General features: G+C 44.4%; 1 protein-coding gene across 1 annotated transcript in view; it reads right to left on the bottom strand.

Moving 5' to 3' along the window:
* The window catches only part of LOC124722765 (glycoprotein 3-alpha-L-fucosyltransferase A), a 184,814-nt gene that overhangs the window by 130,633 nt on the left and 28,933 nt on the right, over positions 1–25,248 (bottom strand). The window contains exon 2 of the mRNA XM_047247902.1: positions 18,020–18,199. Within this exon, the coding sequence (XP_047103858.1) occupies positions 18,020–18,199 (180 nt within the window). The remainder of the gene's footprint in view (positions 1–18,019; positions 18,200–25,248) is intronic.

Below are 25,248 nucleotides of genomic sequence, written 5' to 3'. Positions count from 1 at the left end.
TCTCGCGGTTCTAGGCGCGCAGTCCGGAACCGTGCGACTGCTACGGTCGCAGGTTCGAATCCTGCCTCGGGCATGGATGTGTGTGATGTCCTAAGGTTAGTTAGGTTTAAGTAGTTCTAAGTTCTAGGGGACTGATGACCACAGCAGTTGAGTCCCATAGTGCTCAGAGCCATTTAGTCCATCTTGCTGGTCGTCGCTGGCGTTGTCGATTGTTGAACGATCTTCACCGTCGGTTTCTTGTCCTGCTGTTGCGGCTGGGCTTTATATTTCCGGAGGAGTGCCAGATATTTTTCGCAACCGCACCACGAGGCGCAGTGGTCTTTGTCACAGTTAGCACATTTTGCATTAGAGGTGCAGGGCAGGCTGCAGTCTTTGGTTCGATTGTCCTCAGCGCACTTCACGCAGCAATAATTTGCCGTATGCTCGAAGCACCGATAATCTTCAATGCACATCCTCGTGTAGAGAAGGTACCGGATGTCGTAGATTTTATGGTTGCCTTTTGCCTTAGGAAGGCTGACGCAGTACGTGGGCAGCCTAACTAATTCACCACTGACTTGATGTCCCTTTCTCCTTTTATTTTGATATACCCTGGCACGGGGGAATCCTTTTTCTTTTAATGCCTCCTGGAGTTGATATTCTGTGACCTGTGCGGACAAGCATTTGATCACCGCCTTAAGTTCATTTTCTTCCAGAGGTTGATGTGTGAAGTGCGGCAAGTCGTAGATCTCACAAAATTTCAGAGCCTTACTTTAATACTCAAAGGACTCGAAATGGTACTTCCTTCTGGAAGATGGCCTTCAGGGTTCCAGAGAGTTGTTGTTGTAGCGCATTACTCAGTTCCACATACTAGCCAGTATAATGAATCGTCACTGGTGGAAAAAGTTTTTGTTTTGCTGTGGCAGATGCAGCAGCGGCTTGTTGTTCCGACGTTCCTAGTTCGAGGTTTCGTGTCTGCGTGGAGTCGTCATAGTTCTCATCTCTAGGGGTAATAGGTGTGCACCTATTGGTAATCTCAATCGTCTCAGCTCGTCGTTTCTGAAGCTTAGCGTCTTCTGTCGAGTTTCTCCGAGAGTACCGTCTGTGTCGCACTACGACGAAATCGTCCGTTTCTCCAAAGCTATTGTCTCTTTCCAGTGGTTCTTGGCTCATCAATTCTATGTTCTCGCCGAATTCCAGCGGTGTTGTCCCGTCATGTTCCACATAAGGTCCGTCGTGAAGGACGCAACCGCGCGGAGGGTACGAGTTTTCCTCGTCCGTGAAGGTTTCAATTTCGCGCGGCGAGCGGCGTCTCGTTCTCTCGTCGCCGCGGCTCCAGGCGGTTGCACAGCTCCACCCGAGTGAAACATCCATAGCCTGTGTCGGCTCCCTCCGGTGTTCATCCGCCGGTGCCGAGGTAGTCGTAAGTGGAGTAGCCGATGGGGCCTACGGCGAGGCAGACCCCACGTTTTATTTATTTATTTATTTATTGTTCCTTGCGATCAATTAAGGAGAAGTCTCCATGGTCATGGAACGAGTCAATACATGAAATTATAACACGATATTAGAAACAGATAAAAAAAATATAAAAAAACATATTCAGGTGACAAGTCGTAAGTTTAAATGAAGAAAATCAACAATGTAGCACTGGAATTTGCTTAACTTTTTAGCTCTTCCAGAAGCTCCTCGACTGAATAGAAGGAGTGAGCCATGAGGAAACTCTTCAGTTTAGACTTAAAAGAGTTTGGGGTACTGCTAAGATTTTTGAGTTCTTGTGGTAGCTTATTGAAAATGGATGCAGCAGAATACTGCACTCCTTTCTGCACAAGAGTCAAGGAAGTGCATTCTACATGCAGATTTGATTTCTGCTAACTCTTGGAAATAGGCTAATATTGCTAACAACAAACGACATTAAAGAAAATATATACTGTGAGGTCAATGTCAGAATTCTCAGATTTTTGAATAGGGGTCGACAAGAGGTTCTCGAACTTACACCACATATAGCTCGAACAGCCCGTTTTTGAGCCAAAAATACCCTTTTTGAATCAGAAGAATTACCCCAAAAAATAATACCATACGACATAAGCGTATGAAAATATGCGAAGTAGACTACTTTTCGTGTTGAAGTGTCACTTATTTCAGATACTGTTCTAATGGTAAATAAAGCAGCATTTAGCTTCTGAACAAGATCCTGGACATGGGCTTTCCACAACAGCTTACTATCTATCTGAACGCCTAGGAACTTGAACTGTTCCGTCTCGCTTATAATATGCCTATTCTGTCTGATCAAAATATCGGTTCTTGTTGAATTGTGAGTTAGAAACTGTAAAAACTGAGTCTTACTGTGATTTAGCATCAAATTATTTTCCACAAGCCACGAACTTATTTCATGAACTACATTATTTGTTACTGTTTCAATATTACACACAAGATCCTTCACTATCAAGCTGGTGTCATCAGCAAATAGAAATATTTTTGAATCACCTGTAATACTAGAAGGCATATCATTTATATAAATAAGAAACAGCAGTGGCCCCAGCACCGACCCTTGGGGAACGCCCCACTTAACAGTGCCCCATTGGGACTGAACATCACTACCACTCTCAATATTGCTGAGAATTACCCTCTGCTTTCTGTTCTTAAAGTAAGAGGCGAACCAACTGTAAGCTACTCCCCTTACTCCATAATGGTCCAACTTCTGCAGTAATATTTTGTGGTCAACACAGTCAAAAGCCTTCGTTAAATCAAAGAAAACACCTAGCGTTCGCAACCTTTTATTTAATCCGTCCAAACCCTCACAGAGAAAAGAGAATATAGCATTTTCAGTTGTTAAACCATTTCTAAAACCAAACTGAACATTTGACAGCAAATTATGTGAATTTAAATGGTCCAGTAACCTTGTATATACGACCTTCTCGATAACTTTAGCAAACACCGATGGCATAGAAATAGGTCTAAAATTGTCAACATTATCAATGTCTCCCTTTTTATAAAGTGGCTTCACTACCGAGTACTTTAATCGGTCAGGAAACCGACCACTCCTAAAGGAAAAGTTACAGATATGGCTGAGAACTGGGCTAACATACATAGAACAATACTTCAGTATTCTGCTAGATACCCCGTCATATCCATGAGAGTTCTTGGTCTTTAGTGATTTAATTATTAACTCGATCTCCCTCTTGTCAGTATCATGGAGGAGCATTTCAGGTAACAGTCTCGGAACACTTTTTTCTAAGAGCGCTATATGATTCCCTGTTGGGACTAGTTTTCTATTTAGTTCACCTGCTATATTCAGAAAGTGATTATTAAATACTGTACATATATGCGACTTATCAGTAACACGGACATTCCCACTACGCGCTGATTCTATATCCTCGACCTGTCTCTGCAGACCAGCAACTTCCTTTACGACTGACCATATGGTTTTAATTTTATCCTGAGACTTACCTATTCTATCTGCATACCACATACTTTTTGCCTTCCTAATAACATTTTTAAGCACCTTACAATACTGTTTGTAATGGGCTGCTGCATTTAGATTTTGACTGTTTCTAACGTTCTGATATAATTGCCACTTTGTTCTACAAGATATTCTTATCCCTCTAGTCAGCCACCCAGGCTGCCTGTTGGTGCTAGTACCCTGTTTTAAACGTTCTAACGGAAAGCAACTTTCAAAGAGCATGAAAAAGTCTTGAGAAAAGCATTATATTTATCGTCTACTGTATCAGCGCTATAAACATCTTGCCACTCTTGTTCCTTTATAAGGTTTACAAAGGTCTCTACAGCAACTGGATCAGCTTTCCTGAACAGCTGATGACTATATTTAACACGTGTTGCAGCACAAAAATCTTTTAAAGTTAAAATTTGTGCTTCATGATCTGAAAGGCCATTCAGCTTTTAGCTAACAGAATGCCCTTCTAGTAATGAGGAATGAACAAAAATGTTTTCTATGGTTGTTCTACTGTTCCCTTACATTCTCGTTGGAAAGAATACGGTTTGCATAAGATTATATGAATTAAAGAGGTCTACCAGCATAATCTTCCTTGCACCATCACTTATACAATTAATATTGAAGTCACTACATATAACTAACTTTTTGTATTTCCTATAAAGTGAACCAAGAACCTCCTCTAGCTTTCGCAAAAATGTTGTGAAATCAGACTCTGGGGATCTATAAATAACAACAGTTAGAAGTTTAGCTCCGTTAAATTTAACCACACCTGCACAACATTCAAACACCTTTTCAGTGCAGTACTTAATTAATTACATTAATGTTCTGGAACGTGTATATGTAATAAAGTGGAGTATTTATCTGTGTTTTCCTTCTTTTATACGACTTGATAGTGGGATCGTATCTTTCCGAAACATGTTATGTTTTAAACTAACCAGATCACTCATCTGGACAACTGGTGCGTCATTATGTTCATACTGATATTCATATTTTAACCAAACTGTGAATGCGCTTATATTCTAAACTGATCTGTAAATTTTACGTGTAAACTTTGCTAAGAAAATCATTTTAATGGTAAAATTGTGTATTGTTTATAGCAAATTAACTTACAAGCTTTCGTTGTCAGTATGGCAAGGCGGGCTGAGTGGACGACGATGCCACATCATGCCCACAACCAGCGCTAGCTGTTTTTTGTTATTGCTGCATGATTAGATTGTGAACCGAAGTCTTTCGTGAAATGTAAAACATCGTCTCCACTTGGAACTTGTTTGAAAATGTAGAAAAATACAAAAAAAAAAAAATGGCTCTGAGCACAATGGGACTTAACATCTAAGGTCATCAGTCCCCTAGAACTTAGAACTACTTAAACCTAACTAACCTAAGGACATCACACACATCCATGCCCGAGGCAGGATTCGAACCTGCGACTGTAGCAGTCGCACGGTTCCGGACTGAAGAGCCTAGAACCGCTCGGCCACCGCGGCCGGCTAGAAAAATACAGTGTAGGAGGGACGGTAAACGCAACAAGGGCCCAAGGAAGTAATGAAAGCCCACAGACATGCTCCTGGAGGCGATAACGAAGCAGACAGCTGACGAAAGGAGGCGCGTGTTGTAAGATAATTCTGTTTAACTCGCCGTTCTTTTCATGAATCCGAGAAAGATGGTGACCAGTCGATGTATTGCAAATCGATTGCTTCAGATGAAAACTGCTTTGTTAGTCGTAACCTTATGTTTTACAAGTTAATTTTGATATAACATAACAGACACTTTCGGCCACTACATAAAATTGCTGGAAATTATCTGTGCCTTTCCCTGTCTCTCTAACTTTACCAGCTTTCTTCGTGTCGTTAAAGTATTCGAATATAGTTTTTCTTTTACATATGATCCCCAGTCTTACTAACTTGTATCTGAAGTCGGAACAACATGTTATTAGTAGGGGCATAATAGGTTTTTTTGGAGATAGCTTCCATCAGTCCTGCACAGGCTAATGTGAGAATACTGCTTATCTTCATTTTGACACTATTTCAGAAAAGCATTTTGATTCAATTGATGTATTTCTATCGAAGCAAGAGGTCAAAATACGAGGGACGATCAAAAGGTTTCCGTTTGAGGGCGTTGCTGCAGCGTATATACATCGTAACGCGACTCCGATGTGGGTATATAAGCACCGACATGTAGGCAAGGTATTACTGTGGAATTCGTTCCGAGGTGCATCCAGTAAATGTGGAAACGTGAACTATGGCGACGTTATTCCAAATTCGTCCAAACAGGACCAACGTGCTGTTATTTTTGTTTTAGCTGCCGAAGGACAAACATCGGTAGACACCCATCGCAAAATTAAGAATGTGTGTGGAGCAGCATGTCTGTCGAAAGCCACCGTTGTGGAATGGTGCAACAAGTTCCGTGTTGGGCGCTGCTGCTTCATGATAACGCACGCCCCCATATTTCCCCATGGGATTATCAGGTCTTGAGTCCCATAAAACAGGTTTTGAAGGATCTAAACAGGAAGTTACTGACTTCTTCATACAACAGGACACCATGTTTTACCAAACGGATATCTTCAACCCTATGCGTCGATGGGAGGATTACCTCACCGCCCACGGTGATTTCAACTGGCTACGGTGATTTTAATTGATTAGCAAAACGATACTGGACTGTACGGCGTTCAAACGGAATGTTTTTGATCGCCTTAGACCTCGATTTTGATATATGGGTTTAATTAAAGTACAATAGTTTAATGTCTATTATTTAATTAAAACATCCATAAAGGTGCAGAGATAACTTTTATAATACTTTATGTAGCCCAAATCCAATTTCAGTTTCGTAATACTCTGATCAGAACGAATCGTTTAATATACAGTGTGTTTCAAAGTCTTGGCGTCGAAATGACAGCGGGAATCCCTCACAAACTACCCGTTCTGAGCGCATGTAAACAGTGTTTATAATAGATCGACTGAATCGAGGGAAAGGTGGAGGAAGGGCAAAAAACATATACAAAAACCTAAAAGACTATAAATATCTCAAAAACCTGTGTTATTGTGATATATACAGAGTGTTTGAAAATCTTTGCATTATTGATAGGCCATGTCAGGAGAACAACTTTTGTTAGACACAAATTCACTTTCTGGCGACGTTAGGCTTCTTCCTGAAATTCGATGGCCCTGGGACGACGAGATTTCACCGCATTATCCGAATCTATTAACCACGTGTGCTTCATCTTCATACTACCTACCTCAGTAAATTGCTAGAGTAATTTTCAACAAGAAAACCTTAAGAATGAGAGTCTCTAGGCGGAGAAGGATATTTTAAAAGCTCGGCCTATCCCCGTTTCACGCCGAGCAGCAGACTCGACCATAAGCAAGATACGCTGCATACGAACATCGTAGAGTGCGTACGCCCTACCGCCATTTAGGGGCATAATCAATCACAAAAGACGCCCATCGTCGCCGGGAAGCGTCAGCGAACATTTTCCACATCTACATCATGGATACTCTGAAAATCACGTTTAAGTGATTGCCAGAGGGTTCATCGAAACACTTTCACAATAATTCTGTATTATTCCAATCTCGAACAGCGCGCAGAAAAAACGAGCACCTATATCGTTCCGCTCGAGCTCTGATTTCCCTTATTTTATTATGACGATAGTTTCTTCCTATGTAGGTCGGGGTCAACAAAATATTTTCGCAGTCGGAGGAGAAAGTTGGTGATTAATATTTCATGAGAAGATTCCGCCACAACGAAAAACGTCTTTGTTTTAATGGTGTCCACTCCAAATCCTGTGTCATTTCCGTGACACTCTCTCCCCTATTTTGCAATAATACAAAACGTGCTGCCCTTCTTTGACCTTTCGCGATGAACTCCGTCAATCCAATCTGGTAAGGATTCCACACCGCGCAGCAGTACTCCAAAAGAGGACGGACAAGCGTAGTGTAGGCAGTCTCTTTAGTGGAGTTGTTACATTTTCTAAATGTCAAATCAAATGGCTCTAAGCACTAAGGGACTTAACATCTGAGGTCATCAGTCCCCTAGACTTAGAACTACTTAAACCTACCTAACCTAAGGACATCACACACACATTCATGCCCGAGGCAGGATTCGAACCTGCGACCGTATTAGCAGCGCAGTTCCAGACTGAAGCGCCTAGAACCGCTCGGCCACAAAGACCGGTTTCTAAATGTCCTGCCAATAAAACGCAGTCTTTGGTTTGTCTTCCCCACGTGATTTTCTGTATGTTCTTTCCAATTTAAGTTGTTCTTAATTGTAATTCCTAGGTATTTAGCTGAATTTACGGCCTTTTAGCACTCATGTGGATGACTTCGCACTTTTCATTATTTGGGCTCAGTTTTCGCACCATAGAGATATCTTCTCTAAATCATTTGCAATTTATTTTGATCTTCTGATGATTTTACTAGACGATAAACGACAGCATCATCTGCAAAATACCTAAGAAGGCTGCTCAGATTGTCTCTTAAATCGTTTATATATATAAGGAGCAGCAAAGGGCCTATAACGCTACCTTTGGGAACGCCGTAACTACTTTTCTTTTACTCGATGATGCCGCGCGGGATTAGCAGAGCGGTCTTGGGTGCTGCAGTCATGGACTGTGCGGCTGGTCCCGGCGGAGGTTCGAGTTCTCCCTCGGGCATAGATTGGATTGGATTGTTTGGGGGAGGAGAGCAGACAGCGAGGTCATCGTTCTCATCGGATTAGGGAGGGACGGGGAAGGAAGTCGGCCGTGCCCCTTCAAAGGTACCATCCCGACATTTGCCTGGAGCGGTTTAGGGAAATCACGGAAAACCTAAATCAGGATGGCCGGTCCCTCGGGCATGGGTGTGTGTGTTTGTCCTTAGGATAATTTAGGTTAAGTAGTGTGTAAGCTTAGGGACTTTGACTTTCCGTCAATTACTGTGACCTCTCTGACAGGGAATCACGAATCCAGTCACATAACCGAAGCGATATTCCATTAGCACGCTATTTCACTACGAGCCACTTGTGGAACAGCGTCAAAAGCCTTCTGGAAATCTAGAAATACAGAATCAAGCACTCAACATTTCGTATGTCTCTAACAAAAGTTGTTTGGTCCCCATCACGAAACCTACCATCACTAGACGTTCATGCAAAGAGTTTGAAACACTGTGTGTATATCACGATAGCAATGCTTCTTAATTTGAGATGTTTTTTAGTCCTTCCTCCGCCCTTCAACTCGGTTCAACCGATCGATTTCAAGGAGCAATCAAATGAAAACGAGAGAGATGGAAAATAGTAAGTAAACGGTTTATTATTTCAAAACTAATAGAAGCAACTGTAAATTCCAGAATGAAGTTTTCACTCTGTAGCGGAGTGTGCGCTGATACGAAACTTCCTGGGAGACTGAAACACAGTTTTACTCTGCCAGGAATTTTCAACTGTTAATGCGTTTGTCCCACTGTGAGACAAGACGGTCAATGCCTTCAAGAAAAAATGTTTGCAACTGCCTTCGGAATCATGATTGTACCGACACGTACACATATTCGTCCGAAGAAAATCGACGGCCACCAGTGTCTTTCTTCAGGGCTCCAAAAATCTGGAAATCGCATGGGGAGCGATCGGAACCGTGTGAAGGATATATAAGGGCTTAGCTACGAAACTTCTGCATCGTAGTCGAAACAACCTTGGCAGCATGTAGGCGGGCATTATCCTGCAAGAGAATGATGCTGTGATTCAATATTCCTAGGCGTTTGGATTTGATGGCGCGCTTCAATTTTAGCGAAGTGCCAACCTACAGCTGTGAGTTAATTGTGGCGCCGTTTTCCAGATAGTCAATGACAGCGGGTCCTTTTAGTCAAAGACAGAGGTCATGATGACTTTCCAGGAGCTGTTGTGCCTGTTTCGGCTACGTTGCAGAAGTTTCGCTGGGAAGCGCTTATACACCCTCCATAGATTCTCGATCTCTCCCCATACGATTTCCATGTTTTTGAAGCTATGAAGCAAGACATTCGTAGCCGACGATTTGCTTCGGACTAAGAGGTGCACGCCTGGGTACAATCATGATTCCGCAGGCAACCGCAAACGTTTTTCCGTGGAGGCATTGACCGTCCTGACTCACAGTGGGATAAATATATTCACAGTCATGGCGATTACTTTTGAAATAATGAACAGTGTGCTTACTTTTCCCATATGTCTCATTTTCATTTGACTTCCCCTTACATAAACATTATTTGCATGCGGTTAGAAAAAGCAGTATTTGATGGACTCCCACTATCATTTGGACGCACTGAATTATCTGCGAATTAGCCATCAAAATAACTTAAATTTAGATTATGCTCAATTTGATTGATATGACACGTTATAATTCGGACGTAAAACTTGTCTGACTTCATGGGAATGACGTCAGCAGGTACTATATTAAAACAGCAGCTTAATGTGAATGGGCGCACTTGGGCACTTGAGGTGCCAGTGTCCAAACGTATCGGCGGGTGTAGCTAGCAGATGCTTTGACAGCAAAAGATGTGCCCGTTTTCACTATGGGCCTGTGTTGCTTTTGCCTAGGTTGTAGGTGGCAACACTGAGGCTGCGAGATATTTCAGTGCATCGTACCATGTTTGTGTTTTGGTACTGTATAATGATGAAGACACAATACTAATTATTTACAGAATTAAAAAACACCTCAATCAACATGCGAAGCCGTGTACTTGCAACATTGGACAGCAAACGACCGCAAGGGAAGTACACGAACGGGAGTTGTGGATTTTGGCATCTATGTTATTAGTGGGAGCCCGAATTAATGCCATTTAAATTAAACGGCAACTGCCGAATATATTGCCTTCGGTGGCGAAAGATCTGGGTTTTATTCGCGATTCCTCCACGGGTTTTTGTGGGGCATGGAGATCTGGAACGGACCTAATCCGTGAGTGCTGCTTACGTTTAACATAAACAGTAGGTATATCTCACTGTGGCACGTCACCCCACGCCTTCCATCCTCAGATGATGCGAGAAAAGAACAGTTAGAACCTGCCACACTTTCTGCGTCCGTACTAAGGGGTGAGAAACTGCTTTTCCGCTCGTATCCCTTAACGTTAATGATTTCCGTAGTAACTTGACAGTCTAGTGGCTAAATCAAAGAGCCTTAAAATGTGTGTTTAGTGGGAAAATTCCGTCTAAAGCCAACATTTTTTACATTTTTCCTGATGGAAATTTCATCTCAGTCTGTGTGACAACAACGAATAACACACTCTTTAAAGACACGATGACATGACGACGATTTTCAGTGTCTTTTGTCAGCCCACATCTCACTGTGATGGTTTCTTTAGGCAGAGGTAGACAAACTGGCGTGAGTAGTGCATCGGGATAGAGTGGGATCCTGCCCCGGAGGGCGCACGCCACGCATATTATGGGCAGAACCGAGATTTGCCTCAGGACGGCAATAGGCCGGGCGGGACCATGCGGAGAGAAGTATGCACTGCGCTCTTGCGTAGACGCGGACCTCGCCAAGCGCTTCGTGCTGTGCGGACCTTGCTGTCCAACGTCAACGTTGAGCGTGCCGAGTTCAAGGTCCTGCTGAACTTTTAGCAACGATGCGACTTGTTCATATGTTACGTGGACCTCAATGTGGTATACGCGATCGCAACCCGTTCCAGCGGCAGTACCTCGCTCGTAAATCACACTGTTTACGAAGTAGACGGGCATAAAATTCCTATTTCAGCTCCATTAAAACGCACTTTCAAAAAATGACTCTGAGCACTATGGGCTCAACATCTGACGTCATCAGTCCCCTAGACTTAGAACTACTTAAACCGAACTAACCTAAGTACATCACACACATCCATGCCCGAGGCAGGATTCGAACCTGCGACCGTAGCAGCAGCGCGGTTCCGGACTGAAGCGCCTAGAACCACTCGGCCACCACGGCCGGCAAAACGCACTTTCCTCCCTTGTCCATATGCTAGTCAGGTTGTTTTTTTTCTTTTTTTTTCTAGTACATTTTGAGATCCGTGACAATACTACAAGGCATAAAGGGAACTATCATGTACAGTCAATAAGGACATCGGCTGAAAAACGTTCATTACAAATAGTGCGATACAACTTTCAATAGTTCTCCTCATACGATAAGAATTATTTCATCATTCTCACTTTTTAGTAAAGCCCTAAGGTCATTCTTACTTGATCACTGGTCCTACTCAGTAGCAGAATCTCTACAACATGAAAATTACAAAACTTATGAAGGGCAAACATCTTGAGTCCCTTAGATTAAGCATATCGAACAAACTCACTCTTCAAAAAGAGCGCACTTATATTTACATAACATTGAATATTATAGTATATACGTACATTAAACTAATAAGGAAGTATTAGAGCCTATTAAAAACGCGAAGGATAGAAAAAAATATTTAAAAGAAGTTCGACGCGAGCTACTAATACATCATTACATTCATCAAGAGCCCGCCACGTTATTGGCTTCAAAATGGTTCAAATGGCTCTGAGCACTATGGGACTTAACAGCTATGGTCATCAGTCCCCTAGTTCTTAGAACTACTTAAACCTAACTAACCTAAGGACATCACACAACACCCAGTCATCACGAGGCAGAGAAAATCCCTGACCCCTCCGGGAATCGAACCGCCACGTTATTCATTGTGCTAAAGTAACTGTGTGCGGTAACCTTATCTAGCGTGTTATTATACAGTATTTTAAAAGCTTTAATCGTTGCTATTTTACTAATTCAAATTTAATTATAGTAACAAACTATACCAAAAACAATGTATTTTAATAGATCCTCAATATGTCATTGCCTTCAAATGCCATATCTCATATTTGGCAAGTTACGATAATCCTTTTACCACGAATATGACGTTCCTTGTCATTTTATTACAACGAATCATACAATTAACTGCGTGTTTTCGAGAGCTCTTCAGTTTGCTGGTGTTCAGTAACTGCGTGCTTCAACTGAAAGCCAATATGGCACCTCACTTCTCTGCACCTTAGGGCGATGGCGTGCATGTGACGTAGTTGGCGTTCTGCTATCTCATTGGTCAACGTTATGTTATGCCAACGTTATGTTATGAATATCTGACATCTTAGAGATTGCTCTGCACTTTCGGAAAGACTCCCCAACGTGCTATTCCACGCTATGACTTCTGAAACTCAGCACGCTCAACGCTCAACGTTCGGATGCACGGTCCGTGCGACGACGGCTTTAGGCTGCATTCATAGTGGCACCGACAACGGTCGTCAGAGGTCGCCCGATATTACAGGCCGACAGCTTGGTAACAGTATGTTCGATGTCCGTCTGTGTTTGGAGGGTCAAGGAAGTTAGGTTAGGTCAGGTTAGAATCTATTCTATGTATGAATTATGTTACATTTTACCCTCCTAACGTAGGATGGATACCATGACGCCTCTGTGCTTTGAGACGAGTGCTGCATTGCGGGTTTTGCTCTTAATAAGACGTCAAACGCATGTGAATCAGCTATATGTGTATCGAAAATAACTTGACGAGTACTGTACATTTTGTCCTCGGTTATCAAAACAACCAGACAAGTTTCATGAATACATGAGATGACGGGAAAACGTTCTGTTACACACTTAAGATGATTCTTAGTGACAATGAAAAGCAAGATTACAAACACACGGTTTTTCTGTATTTGTTTGAAGTTGCGCAGCCATACGTCAGTTAACCATTAATGACTGTCATTTGGCAAACATGTGGAAGATTTAAGCATGAAGCTGAGAACAAGATACTCTCAACACCAAAAGCACTGAAAAATAGAAACACATACACCACGTTTGCAAATCACTTCAAATAACAGAATCACCACCCTACCGGTACAAAAATGCCAGTAAGCAGTAATGATAATTTGTAAACAGCTAATGCCAAATTACCACAACCCAAACAATCCACTACAGTAACTTAAACAATACGATACGCCATCCTTCTCATCTGGCCGGCCACGGTGGCCGAGCGGTTCTAGTCGCTACAGTCTGGAACCGCGCGACCGCTACGGTCGCAGGTTCGAATCCTGCCTCGGGCATGGATGTTTGTGCTGTCCTTAGGTTAGTTAGGTTTAAGTAGTTCTAAGTTCTAGGGTACTGATGACCTCAGCAGTTAAGTCCCATAGTGCTCAGAGCCATTTGAATCATTTGAACCTTCTCATCTGAACAAATTATTGTTTGAGGTAATAATTTAAGCCCAAAAAGCCAATAAACTTGCAGTTTTAGTACATAGATTTCGAACTTTATCCCGATTACGATATTTTTCATCCTCAGGATACCTCAGAGTCACTCTTTCTTGGACTCAGATCACCAGTTTTCCACAGTCCGTATGTCGCGTGTGAGAACGTCGGTCGATATGACAGAAGGAAACAAAAAGGTCTAAATTTCAACGATTGTGGAAGGGACCTCCAGGCGTACGTGCCTCCTATTTGTTCTAGGCGAGTATCACATTTTATTACTTTTGCTTCCAGTTTTGTAAGTTTTGTGTCTTGAATTCATTTGTTGAAACATAGATCACCCCCGTTTGTTTGTTTTCTGTGAGAGCTCTATGCAGCATCTCACCTGCTCTCACATTTTATCACATTTACTTGCGACGGTAATATATTCTTACCACGTGACTCATATTCTATATGGACTCATATTCGGGAGGACGACGGTTCAAACCCGCGTCCGGCTATTCTGCTTCAGGTTTTGCGTGATTCCCGTAAATCGCTTCTGGCAAATGCCGGGATGGTTCCTTTGAAAGGGCACGGGTGATTTCCTTCCCCATCCTTTCCTAATCCGAGCTTGTGCTCCGTCTCTGTTGACCTCACTGTCGACGCTACGTTAAACACTAATCTCCTCTCCTGCCTCCTCATATTCTATAGCCAAAGTATAGCATGACAATTGCCAGTACTACAGAAGAAGGACAGACACGTCAATAACCTGATGGAAAGTGCATAATTTTGTGAAAAAAAATGTATTGAACACGGATCTCCTGCTTTGCAGTCCAACATTGTGACCACACTACCACGACGCCATAGCTGTTCAGTTTTGCTCACATGCTGAGCTTGCACCGTTCACTAATTCTGTTTTGCTTCTTTTTTCGCTGTTCAGTAGACCTTCTTCCTCATTTCATGCTTGATCTGTGCTCAGTTTTTGACGAGCTATCCACTGGACCACGTAACTATTAAATCTGAGGGGGTTGCGATGAGGAGTTTCACTTGTGAACAATTCCCTTGACTATCTCTAAGTGGGCTCCGAATGTCTGCTTGCCGAAGATACACACGCACGGCGAGTTCGTTTCCCTCTCACGAGTTTCTGTTACTCGGCAAGTATTGAGCCACCGTCGTACAGTGAAGTAACCGCGCCGACCGTTTAGTGTAGTGACGTTGCCACGCCTGTGCAGATAATAATGTAAGTCCGTCTTAGGAAAGATACATTTAATCTCGCCAAACGAAATGAGGGTTACGTAGAACACACACTTCTACGCCATCCCTCGTCTTTGTACCATCTCCTAGGTCTATATTTAAGTACCATGATCTCCTAGCGGAGTCTCGCAAATCAAGAAAAGTAAACTGACAGCTACATCGGCACACAAATAAGGTAATATTGCATCTCTTACAGGTTTTCTGTGACACAGCATCAGTCTTAAGGGTATTTAAGTCTTACCAGAAATCGAGAAGCCGACGAGTACTTCACAGTACGTAAGCTGTGCTATAATGCTCGGCAACAGCCATTGTACACTGAGGCGACAAAAGTCATGGGACAGCAATGTGCAGATAGCGGTAGTATTGCGTACACAACGTACACTGAAGCGCCAAAGGAACTGGTATAGGCATGCATATTTAAATACAGAGATACGTAAACGGGCAGATTACGGCACTGCGGTCGGCAACGCCTATATAAGACGAGTGTCTGGCGCAGTTGTTAGGTCAGTTACTGCTGCCACAGTGGCAGGTTATCAAGACTTAAGTGAGTTTGAACGTGGCGCTATAGTCGGCGCACAAGCGGTGGGACACAGCATCTCCGAGGCAGCAATGACTTGGGAATTTTCCCGTACCACCATTTCACGAGTGTACCGTGAATATCAGGAATCCGTTAAAACATCAAATCTCAGACATCGCTGCAACCGGGAAAAGATACTGCAAGAACGGGACCAACGACGACTGAATCGTTCAGCGTGACAGAAGTGCAACCCTTCCGCAAATTGCTGCAGATTTCAATGCTGGGCCATCAACAAGTGTCATCGTGCGAATCATTCAATGAAGTATCTTCGATATGGGCTTTCGGAGCCGAAGGTCCACACGTGTACCCTTGATGATTGCACGACACAAAGCTTTAAGTCTCTCCTGGACCCGTTAACACCGACATTGGCCTGTTGACGACTGGAAATATGTTGCCTGGTTGGACGAGTCTCGTTTCAGATTGTATCGAGCACATAAACGTGCATGGGTATGGAGACAACCTCATGAATCCATGGACCCTACATGTCAGCAGGGGACTGTTTAAGCTGGTGGAGGCTCTGTAATGGTGTGAGGTGTGTGGAGTTGGAGTGACATGAGACCCCTGATACATCTAGATACGACTCTGACAGTTGACACGTACGTAAGCGTCTTGTCTGATCGCCTGCGTCCATTCATGTCCACTGTGCATTCCGACAGACTTTGGCAATCACCGGCCAGGGTGGCCGAGCGGTTCTAGGCGCTACAGTCTGGAACCGCGCGACCGCTACGGTCGCAGGTTCGAATCCTGCCTAGGGCATGGGTGTGTGTGTTGTCCTTAGGTTAGTTAGGTTTAAGTAGTTCTAAGTTCTAGGGGACTGATGACCTCAGAAGTTAAGTCCCATAGTGCTCAGAGCCATTTGAACCAATTTTGAACTTCGGCAATTACAACAGGACAATGCGACATTCCACAAGTCGACTATTGCCACAGAATGGTTCCAGGAACACTTCTGAATTTAAACCCTCCCGCTGGCCGCCAAACTCCCCCCAGACACGAACATTATTGGGCGTATCTGTGATGCCTTGCAACGTGCTGTTCAGAAGAGATCTCCACCCGCTCGTACTCTTACGAATTTATGGACAGCCCTGCAAGACTCATGATGTCAATTCCCTCCAGCACTACTTCAGACATTAGTCGAGTCCATGCCACGAGATGTAGCGTCACTTCTGCGTGTTGGCGATGGCCCTTCACGATTTTAGGTAGGTGTACCAGTTCCTTTGCCTCTCCAGTATATAAAATGGCAGGGCATTGGCGGAGCTGTCATTTGTACTCTGGTGATTCACGTGAAAAGGTTACCGGCGTGTTTATGGCCGCAAGATGTGATTTAACAGACTTTGAACACGGAACAGTAGTTGCAGCTAGATGCTTGAGACATTCCATTCTGGAATAGTTAGGAAATTCAGCGTCCCGAGATCCACAGTGTCAGGGATGTACCGAGAATACCACATTTGAGGCATTATCTCTCACCACGGACAACGCAGTGGCCGACGGCCTTAACTTAAAAAAATGGTTCAAGTGGCTCTGAGCACTATGGGACTTAACATCTATGGTCATCAGTCCCCTAGAACTTAGAAGTACTTAAACCTAACTAACCTAAGGACATCACACAACACCCAGCCATCACGAGGCAGAGAAAATCCCTGACCCCGCCGGTAATCGAACCCGGGAAGGCCTTAACTTAACGACCGACAGCAGCAGCGTTTGCGTAGAGTTGTCAGTACTAACAGAGAAGCAACACCACTTGATATAACTGCAGAAATCAATGTGAAACGTACGACGAACGTATCCTTTAGGACAGTGCTGCGAAATTAGGCTTTAAGGACTTATGGCAGCAGACGAGCGACGCGAGTGGCTTTGGTAACAGCATGACATCGCCCGCAGCGTCTCTCCTGGGCTCACGACCACATCGGTTGGACCCTAGACGACTGGAAAACCGTGGCCTGGTCAGATGAGTCCCGATTTCAGTTGGTAAGAGCTGATGGTACGGTTAGTGAAATGTGCGGATTCCACTAAGCCATGTATCCGGGCTGTCAACAAGGCACTGTGCAAGCTGGTGGTGGCTTCATAATGGTGGCGCTGTGTTTACCTGGAATGGACTGGGTCCTCTGGTCCAAATGAACCAATCGTTGACTGGAAATCGTTATGTTAGTTTACTTGGAGCCATTCACGTTTCCAAACAACGATAGCATTTTTATGGGTGTCAATGCGCCATTTCACTGGACCACTAATGTTCACGACTGGTTTAAACAGAACCCTGGAAAATACGAGCGAAATGATTTGGCCACCCAGATCGCCCGACATGAATCCCATCGAACATTTATGGGAAATAATAGAGACGTCATTTCGTGCACAAAATCCTAACCCGGGAACACTTTCGCAGTTATGGACGACTATAGAGGCAGCATGGCTCATTTTTTCTGCAGAGGACTTCCAAAGACTTGTTGAGTGAATGCCACGCCGAGCTGCTGCACTATGCCTGGAAAAAGGAGGTCCGCCACGATATTAGGAGATAATGTGTGTTACATATGAAATTAACTTTCCAGATGGATGATTTGAAAAATAAATGCCTTGTGGTGTTACAAAGTCTGTTGAGATCTGAAGTGTGTTCAAAAAAGAAAAGAAACAGGAGGTATGAGACGAACCTGCCTGGCGGGGCGATGGACGCCTGGGTTGACGAAGTGGTCTTTGAAGAGGATGGCGTCTGCGTCCGAGGCTTCAGCTTTGTTGGTGGTGATGGTGCAGCTGCTGACAGGGCAGTGTTGGAACGCGTCGCGACCAGCGCGCAGCGGTGACCACGACCCCAGTCCATTGTACACCAGCACCTGCGACACGTAACAGTTGCAGCTCACAGACAACGTCTAGTAGTTACATTAGCACGCGCGTGACAATGTGCGCTACCGAAAATCTTCTAAAAAGCCACGCATAAAAGCAGGTTAGTTCTTTTACATTAAATATCGTGTATAATGGGCCTTAAGGAGCTTATGGAAGCACCATTTTGATCATGGATGGTTCATGAGAAACCCCAAAACCTTGGTTTTCGATACCAAAACTGAGCCACGAACTGAAGACGGCTATGCACATAAAATAGTTGAAATTTTTCCAATATATTCCCAAGATCCGGATCTCGAACAACCTTGACAATTTTCTTGATATCTTTATCCTTTTCCGAGATACACAGGTCCAAAGTTACCCTACTTGCAAATAACCTCGGCAAATGCCTCAAATTTTAAAAGTATATTCTGTAGGCATTCATCTATAAGTGCCATCTTCCCGTTTTGAAAAATGCAGTGATAAGCCAAAACATTATCACCACGTATCTAATAGCTGGTATGTCCGACTATGGCACGGAAAACAGCGGTGACGCGTCGTGACATGGAAGCAATGAGGCCTTGGTAGGTCGCTGGAGGGAATTGGCACTACATCTGCACACACAAGTCACCTAATTCCCATAAATTCTGGGGAGAGTGGCGATGAGCTCTGACGTTACGTTCAATCACATTCCAGACATGTTCCATCGGATTCAGATCTGGCGAGTTGGGAGGCCAGCACATCGATTGAAACTCGCCACTGTGCTCTTCGAACCACTACGTCACTCTCCTGGCCTTGTGACATGGCGCACTATGTTATTGAAAAACGCCACTGCCGTCGGAAAACACGATCGTCATGATGGGGTGTACGTGATTTGCAATCAGTGCACGATACTCCTTGGGCATTATGGTGCCTTGCACGATCTCCACTGGACCCGTGGATGCCTAAGTGAATGTTCCCCAGAGCATAGCGGAGCCGCTGCCAGCTCGTCTCCGTCCCGCAGTACAGGTGTCAAGGAGTTGTTTCTCTGGAAGACGACGGATTCGCGTCCTCCCATCGGTATGATGAAGAAGACATAGGGATTCATCAGACCATGATACGCTCTGCCAGTGCACCAACGTCCAGTGCCAATGGCCAAGTGCTCATTTCAGTCGTAGTTGCCGATATCGTGATGTTAACATTGGCACATACATGGGTCGTCGGCAGCGGAATCCCATCGTTCGGAGTGTCTGGCGCCCTGTGTATTCAGACTCACTTGTACTCTGCCCAGCATTAACGTCTGATGTTAGTTCCGCCACAGTTCGTCACCTGTCCTGTTTTACCAATCTATCCAGCCTACGACGTCCGACATCTATAATGAGAGGTGGCCGCCCAAACTCACGACGTCTGGACGTGGTTTCACCTTGGTTTCGCAACGTGTTGGAGACGCTCATCACGGCACTCCTCGAACACCCGACCAGTCGTACAGTTTCCGAAATGTTCGTGCCGAGCCTCCGGGCCATCACAATTTGCCCTTGGTGAAACACAGAGAGATCGCGGGCCTTGTCCATTCTACACACGGACAGCTGGCTCACTGATACTACAAACGCCGTGCGTGTGTCTGACTAGCAGTCATCACTTGACAGGTGACGCTGATATCGCCTGGACGGTTATCTATCGATAGTTTGTCGGTGATCATAATGTTCTGGCAGATCAGTGTACTTATCCATTGTCGAGAAACTCCAAAAACGTCGTTTTTGGGTGTCAGAACCGAGCCATGTGTTCTAAAATGGTTACGCACAGCAAATGCCTGTAATGTTTACTATGTGTTCCTAAGATTCCAATCTCGAACAGCCTTGAAAATTTTCAAGACACTTTTACCCGTTCCCGAAATACAGAGGTTCAAAGTTTCCCTACTTGATCACGTAAAATACGCACATCATATTCAGTGTGATGCGAAAACGAAGTCTATAAAGTGACGTAGCACTGACAAATATGCTGTAAAGTGTCTTCGTTATCATCAGAAGGTTTCTAGAAACACCAAGTTGTAGTACTGAAGCATATGCAAAATGTTTGTGCATGTAAAATACAATATAAGGCTTAAAATTAGTTTTGCATTATTTCAGTTTCACAGAAGTACTCTGTGAAAAGTTTACTGACCAATAAATTTCTTTTCATCTAAGTGACATGCCCTGTTGTAGCAGGGAAAAGAAGGGAACCATCGGCAAAATACTCCTGTTGGAGCACAAAGAAGGCTAATATGCTCCTTTTTCAAAAGTTCCTGACTCAAAATTGGGGTTCCAGCTGCCTCATTCTACTTTCCTTAGCACCTTTAAAAATATTTGCAAAAATTTTGGCACGTGAACATCTTCGCCCTTCTTTGTGCTGAGGAATAAGGAGATAGTAGCAGTGAGAAAGAGACAGAAAAGTAATAAATACTGGAAGATGGTAGGCAGTGGTTGGGTATAGAAAGAGCGAAGGAGACAATGGCAATGTGTGTGTGAGAGAGAGGACCATAGTGACATTGGAACATAGTTGACAGTGACAGGACAGTGCTAGGAAAAGGGTGAAGAAGACAGTGCCAGTGGGAGAGGAATGAAGAGAAGAACAAAGTGGAAGTGAGTGAGAGCCAGTGATAATGAGAGACAGAGTCTGTGACAATGACAATGTGGAAGAGAGAGACAGTGACAGTGAGAATAGACAGCAGCAGTGGGGAGGAATGAAACAGACAGTAGAGAGTGGCAGTAAGACAGACCAAAAGACAGACTGTGACAGTGAGAGAAGACAGTAGGTGTAGGACAGAACGAAGGAGACAGTGGTTGTGAAACAGGAGACACTAACAGAGAGACACAAAGAGACAATGACAAGAGTAGGGCTTAATGGGTAAGTGAGAAGGGCCATGTGGGGTAGGGTGGGTATGAACGACTTGCAGCTATGATCTAGTGGGTATGAGCGAGTTACAGTTAGGGGAGCTTCTGGGTGTGAGAGGTGAATTGCATGTTTCAAAAAAGCGCAAATACCGGGTGACCAAAAGTCAGTATACATTTGAAAACTTAATAAACCACGGAATAATGTAGATAGAGAGGTAAAAATTGACACACATACTTGGAATGACATGGGGTTTTATTAGAACCACCCCATATTGCTAGACGCGTGAAAGATATCTTGCGCGAGTCGTTTGGTGATGATCGTGTGCTCAGCCGCCACTTTCGTCATGCTTGGCCTCCCAGGTCCCCATCCCTCAGTCCGTGGGATTATTGGCTTTGGGGTTACCTGAAGTCGCAAGTGTATCGTGATCGACCGACATCTCTAGGGATGCTGAAAGACAACATCCGACGCCAGTGCCTCACCATAACTCCTGACATGCTTTACAGTGCTGTTCACAACATTATTCCTCGACTACAGCTATTGTTGAGGAATGATGGTGGACATATTGAGCATTTCCTGTAAAGAACATCATCTTTGATTTGTCTTACTTTGTTATGCTAATTATTGCTATTCTGATCAGATGAAGCGTCATCTGTTTGACATTTTTTGAACTTTTGTATTTTTTCGGTTCTTTAATAGACAATGACAGTTAACATGTACCTTATATATTGTTCAAAAGAATTAAGGAACATGTCTATCATGCATGTGTGTCAATTTGTACCTCTCTATCTACATTATTCCGTGATTTATACAGTTTTCAAATTTATACTAACTTTTTGATCACCCGGTATGTTCGCATGCCAAAATTTTTAATGGTGCCGAGGAAGGTAGAAAGAGGCAGCTTGTTCCCCATATTTCAGTGAGAGTCTTTTGAAACCGGAGCATGTGCTCCGAAAGAAGCACTTTTCTGCTAGTATAATAATACTCCAGAAAGCCGTAGGACAAATAAGTTCGGTCACACTGAAACGTTCCTTTCGTCCGTCGTCTGAAATTTTGTGACATCGCGCAAAATCCACAGGTGGTTGCGGGCAGAATCCATGCACTTTCGTTCTACGGCGCGCCAGACGAATTACACAATACTCTGCAGATTTAATCCGCAGTGTTTTCTGCCGGACCCGGATTAATTCCCTGCACTGCTATACACATGCAATCACTTTAAGTAAAGGTCACTGGCCCAACTTTCACCGGGAAGGCAGGTATAAACCTGTCACCAATCTTAGCTCATCAGTTAAAGCACTGTGACTGTCTACGTTCCGAAAGATAAAAGATCCCGCCCACTACACTGGGTATGCACATCGCTAATAGTTCATATGCTGCCTCCAACGGGCTCCTAGCACCTTGTCCTCGTATTCTACGGAACAAAAAACAGGAACGCATTTTAATGGCAATACCGAAAAAGTCATTCAATAAAACCACACTCAGATTTTCAGTGGATCAAGACGTGAATAGTGTCAGTTGTAATTTACAGGTCTTCCACGTCATGTAATTAATGAGGCTTGGTGCTCAATTTAAAATAATGTCATCAATTGCTGACTCGTTGGGTTTGATACATCCATGTACTAGACTATGGTTGTACTTATTATAAAAAAAGTCAGTAACATGTTATCAATGGGAATTAAGATGGACCCTATATATTGTTCAAAAGAATTAAGGAACATGTATATCAACGTCCCGTACGTTAAATCTATTTTGATACAGGTGGTACGTGTGGTCTTATTGCATGGTTTGGGATCTTTCCTTTCAGCGTAAGGAACAACTAAAATCATTCGCCATCTATTGGCTGTGCTAGTGTCAGGCGACCCCTCAGAAGGAAATGAGCTTCGGTGTCCCAGTGTTTGCTAGTGAGGTACACATAAGGCAGTTGTCATCTGTGGATGTTGGGAGTGCGACATCTAGTGTAGTGCAAGTTGCAAGGATGGCCTGTCTGATCCAAAAGGATGGACTTTCGGTCGTGTTGCTGCAGATGCCAATGCATCTCCATGTGTGATCCATAGATTGTGGACATGCTATAGGCAGACAGGCGTGTTGGACAAGGTCGCTGACGTAGTACAACTCCACGTGAATACTGATATCTGGCCATATCTGCGTTGAGGCGTCGTACAGATACCGCAGGAGCACTGCAAGACGATCTCAGAATGGCATCTGGAACCGCTGTGACCGATCAAGTTGCAAGAAACAGGTTACGAAAAAGGACCTTACGACCCAGACGCCCTGCTTGAGTACTCCGCTTGACAAGACAATATCCTGCAGCTCGCCTTCATTTCTGTCGTTCCCATGTCAACTGGCAACTTCGTCATTGGCAAAACGTGTTATTCGTAGACGAGTCCAGATATCCTCTGACGCAAGCTGACGGCCGTGTTCGTGTGCGGAGACTCGTGGTGAGCGGTACGTGCCAAATGTTGTTCAGAAAATCGGACAGACTTCCACGCTTCTGTGATGTTATGAGGAGGCTTCAGTGCTGACAGCCATGCGGATCTTGTCGATGTCCACGGTCGCCTTACCGCCAGGCATTACCTCGAACAGATCCTGTTGGACCATGTGGTGGCTGCTGCGTAAGGTGGTGGCCCTGAATTCCTTCAGGACCTGTGGTGGGCGTCAGCAGAGATATCTCGCGAAGGCTGGGCACTGAAGTAATAGAATGGCTGGCGGTGAGTCCCGACGAAAACTCCATTTTGCGTATGTGGTACATGCTTGACAGATGTGTTTGTGGTCGCCCTGTTCCACCACATACTCTCCAAGAATTCTCGTGTGCTCTCATTGAAAAATGGTAACGGATACCACAGGATGAACTCTGTGGACATACGGAGAATGCCACGTAGGTGTCAGGCAGTGATAAACGCTCACAGAGGGTATAAACGTTATTGAGGCTGTCAAAGTCCAATGAAAAGCACGCAGGACGACGGGATGGTTGATTGTTTCCACTTTATTTTCGACACCTGTCGGACATTTCAGTTCTTTTTATGTAAACGATCGAGGATGTAATGATGTTCTGTTTTGTACTTAATTAGTGAAAGACAATGTCGGATGTTGGTAATTGGGATGACATGTCTGTTGTAACTGCGACCGGGACGTTCGCAGGGTAGCAATGACGGAAAGCGCGGCGGGACCCGTGGAGAGGCCTGCGAACAACACAACGGAAGAGGACGGACACGACCAACGAAGGACAGAACGAATACAACAAGATCGAACAACAGAGTCACAAGGTAACAAACACGTCCACTCATACACAGAACAAGGAAGTACTGTCTAACGGGAGTCGAGCTGTCAACCGACGTACGCGTGATTAGACTGGCTGGTTGGCCTTTTTTCTTTCCTTATTGTTATTTCACATCTTACATAAGGTGGGCTGGCAGTGGCACAGTTGGTTCAAATGGTTCAAATGGCTCTGAGCACTATGGGACTTAACATCTGTGGTCATCAGTCCCCTATAACTTAGAACTACTTAAACCTAACTAACCTAAGGACATCACACACATCCATGCCCGAGGCAGGATTCGAACCTGCGACCGTAGCGGTCACACGGTTCCAGACTGAAGCGCCTAGAACCGCACGGCCAGCGGCACACTATGCCGCTCTTCAGCCACACGTATTACAAGAGAAAAACAATGGAGACACAGAATGAACATAACATAATGGGGGACAAAAAACAGTAGTCACAGTAACGAAAAAACATGAAGCCGTTCACACGCGAAGAAAACCAAAGGAATTGTTAGCACTGGACACGGACACTGATGATGGGGATAACACATGAACGATGGAGTGTGGGTGGTGAAAACACTAAAGCACAAACATGACGGCACACACACAAAACTGATGGCAATGATCTCTGGCGCACGAATGCCCACTTAATGTGTGTGAGTCCGGGGACCCGCCAAGAGGGGAAAAAGGTGGGGGGGGGGGAGAAGGAGAGGGGAGGGCGGAGATGCCAATGGCAGAGGAGATGGGGGGAGGAATGAAGGGATGGGGGGTAGGAGAAGCCTGGGAGGGAGGAGGGCTGAGGAAAGGAGGAGGGAGAGAAGGGAGGGGGAAGGGAGAGAGGGTGCCCTAAGGAAGAAACACAGGAAGTGGGAGGGGAGGAGCAAATTTGATAGGAGGGGTAGATGCAGTGGAGGAGGGCATCACCAGGGAGGCGGAGCTGGCGGAAGCCACCTTGTGA

The sequence above is a fragment of the Schistocerca piceifrons genome, chromosome X, assembly GCF_021461385.2.
Source record: "Schistocerca piceifrons isolate TAMUIC-IGC-003096 chromosome X, iqSchPice1.1, whole genome shotgun sequence".
Taxonomy (NCBI): Eukaryota; Metazoa; Arthropoda; class Insecta; order Orthoptera; family Acrididae; genus Schistocerca; species Schistocerca piceifrons.
This window is presented reverse-complemented; position numbering and strand designations above follow the sequence as displayed.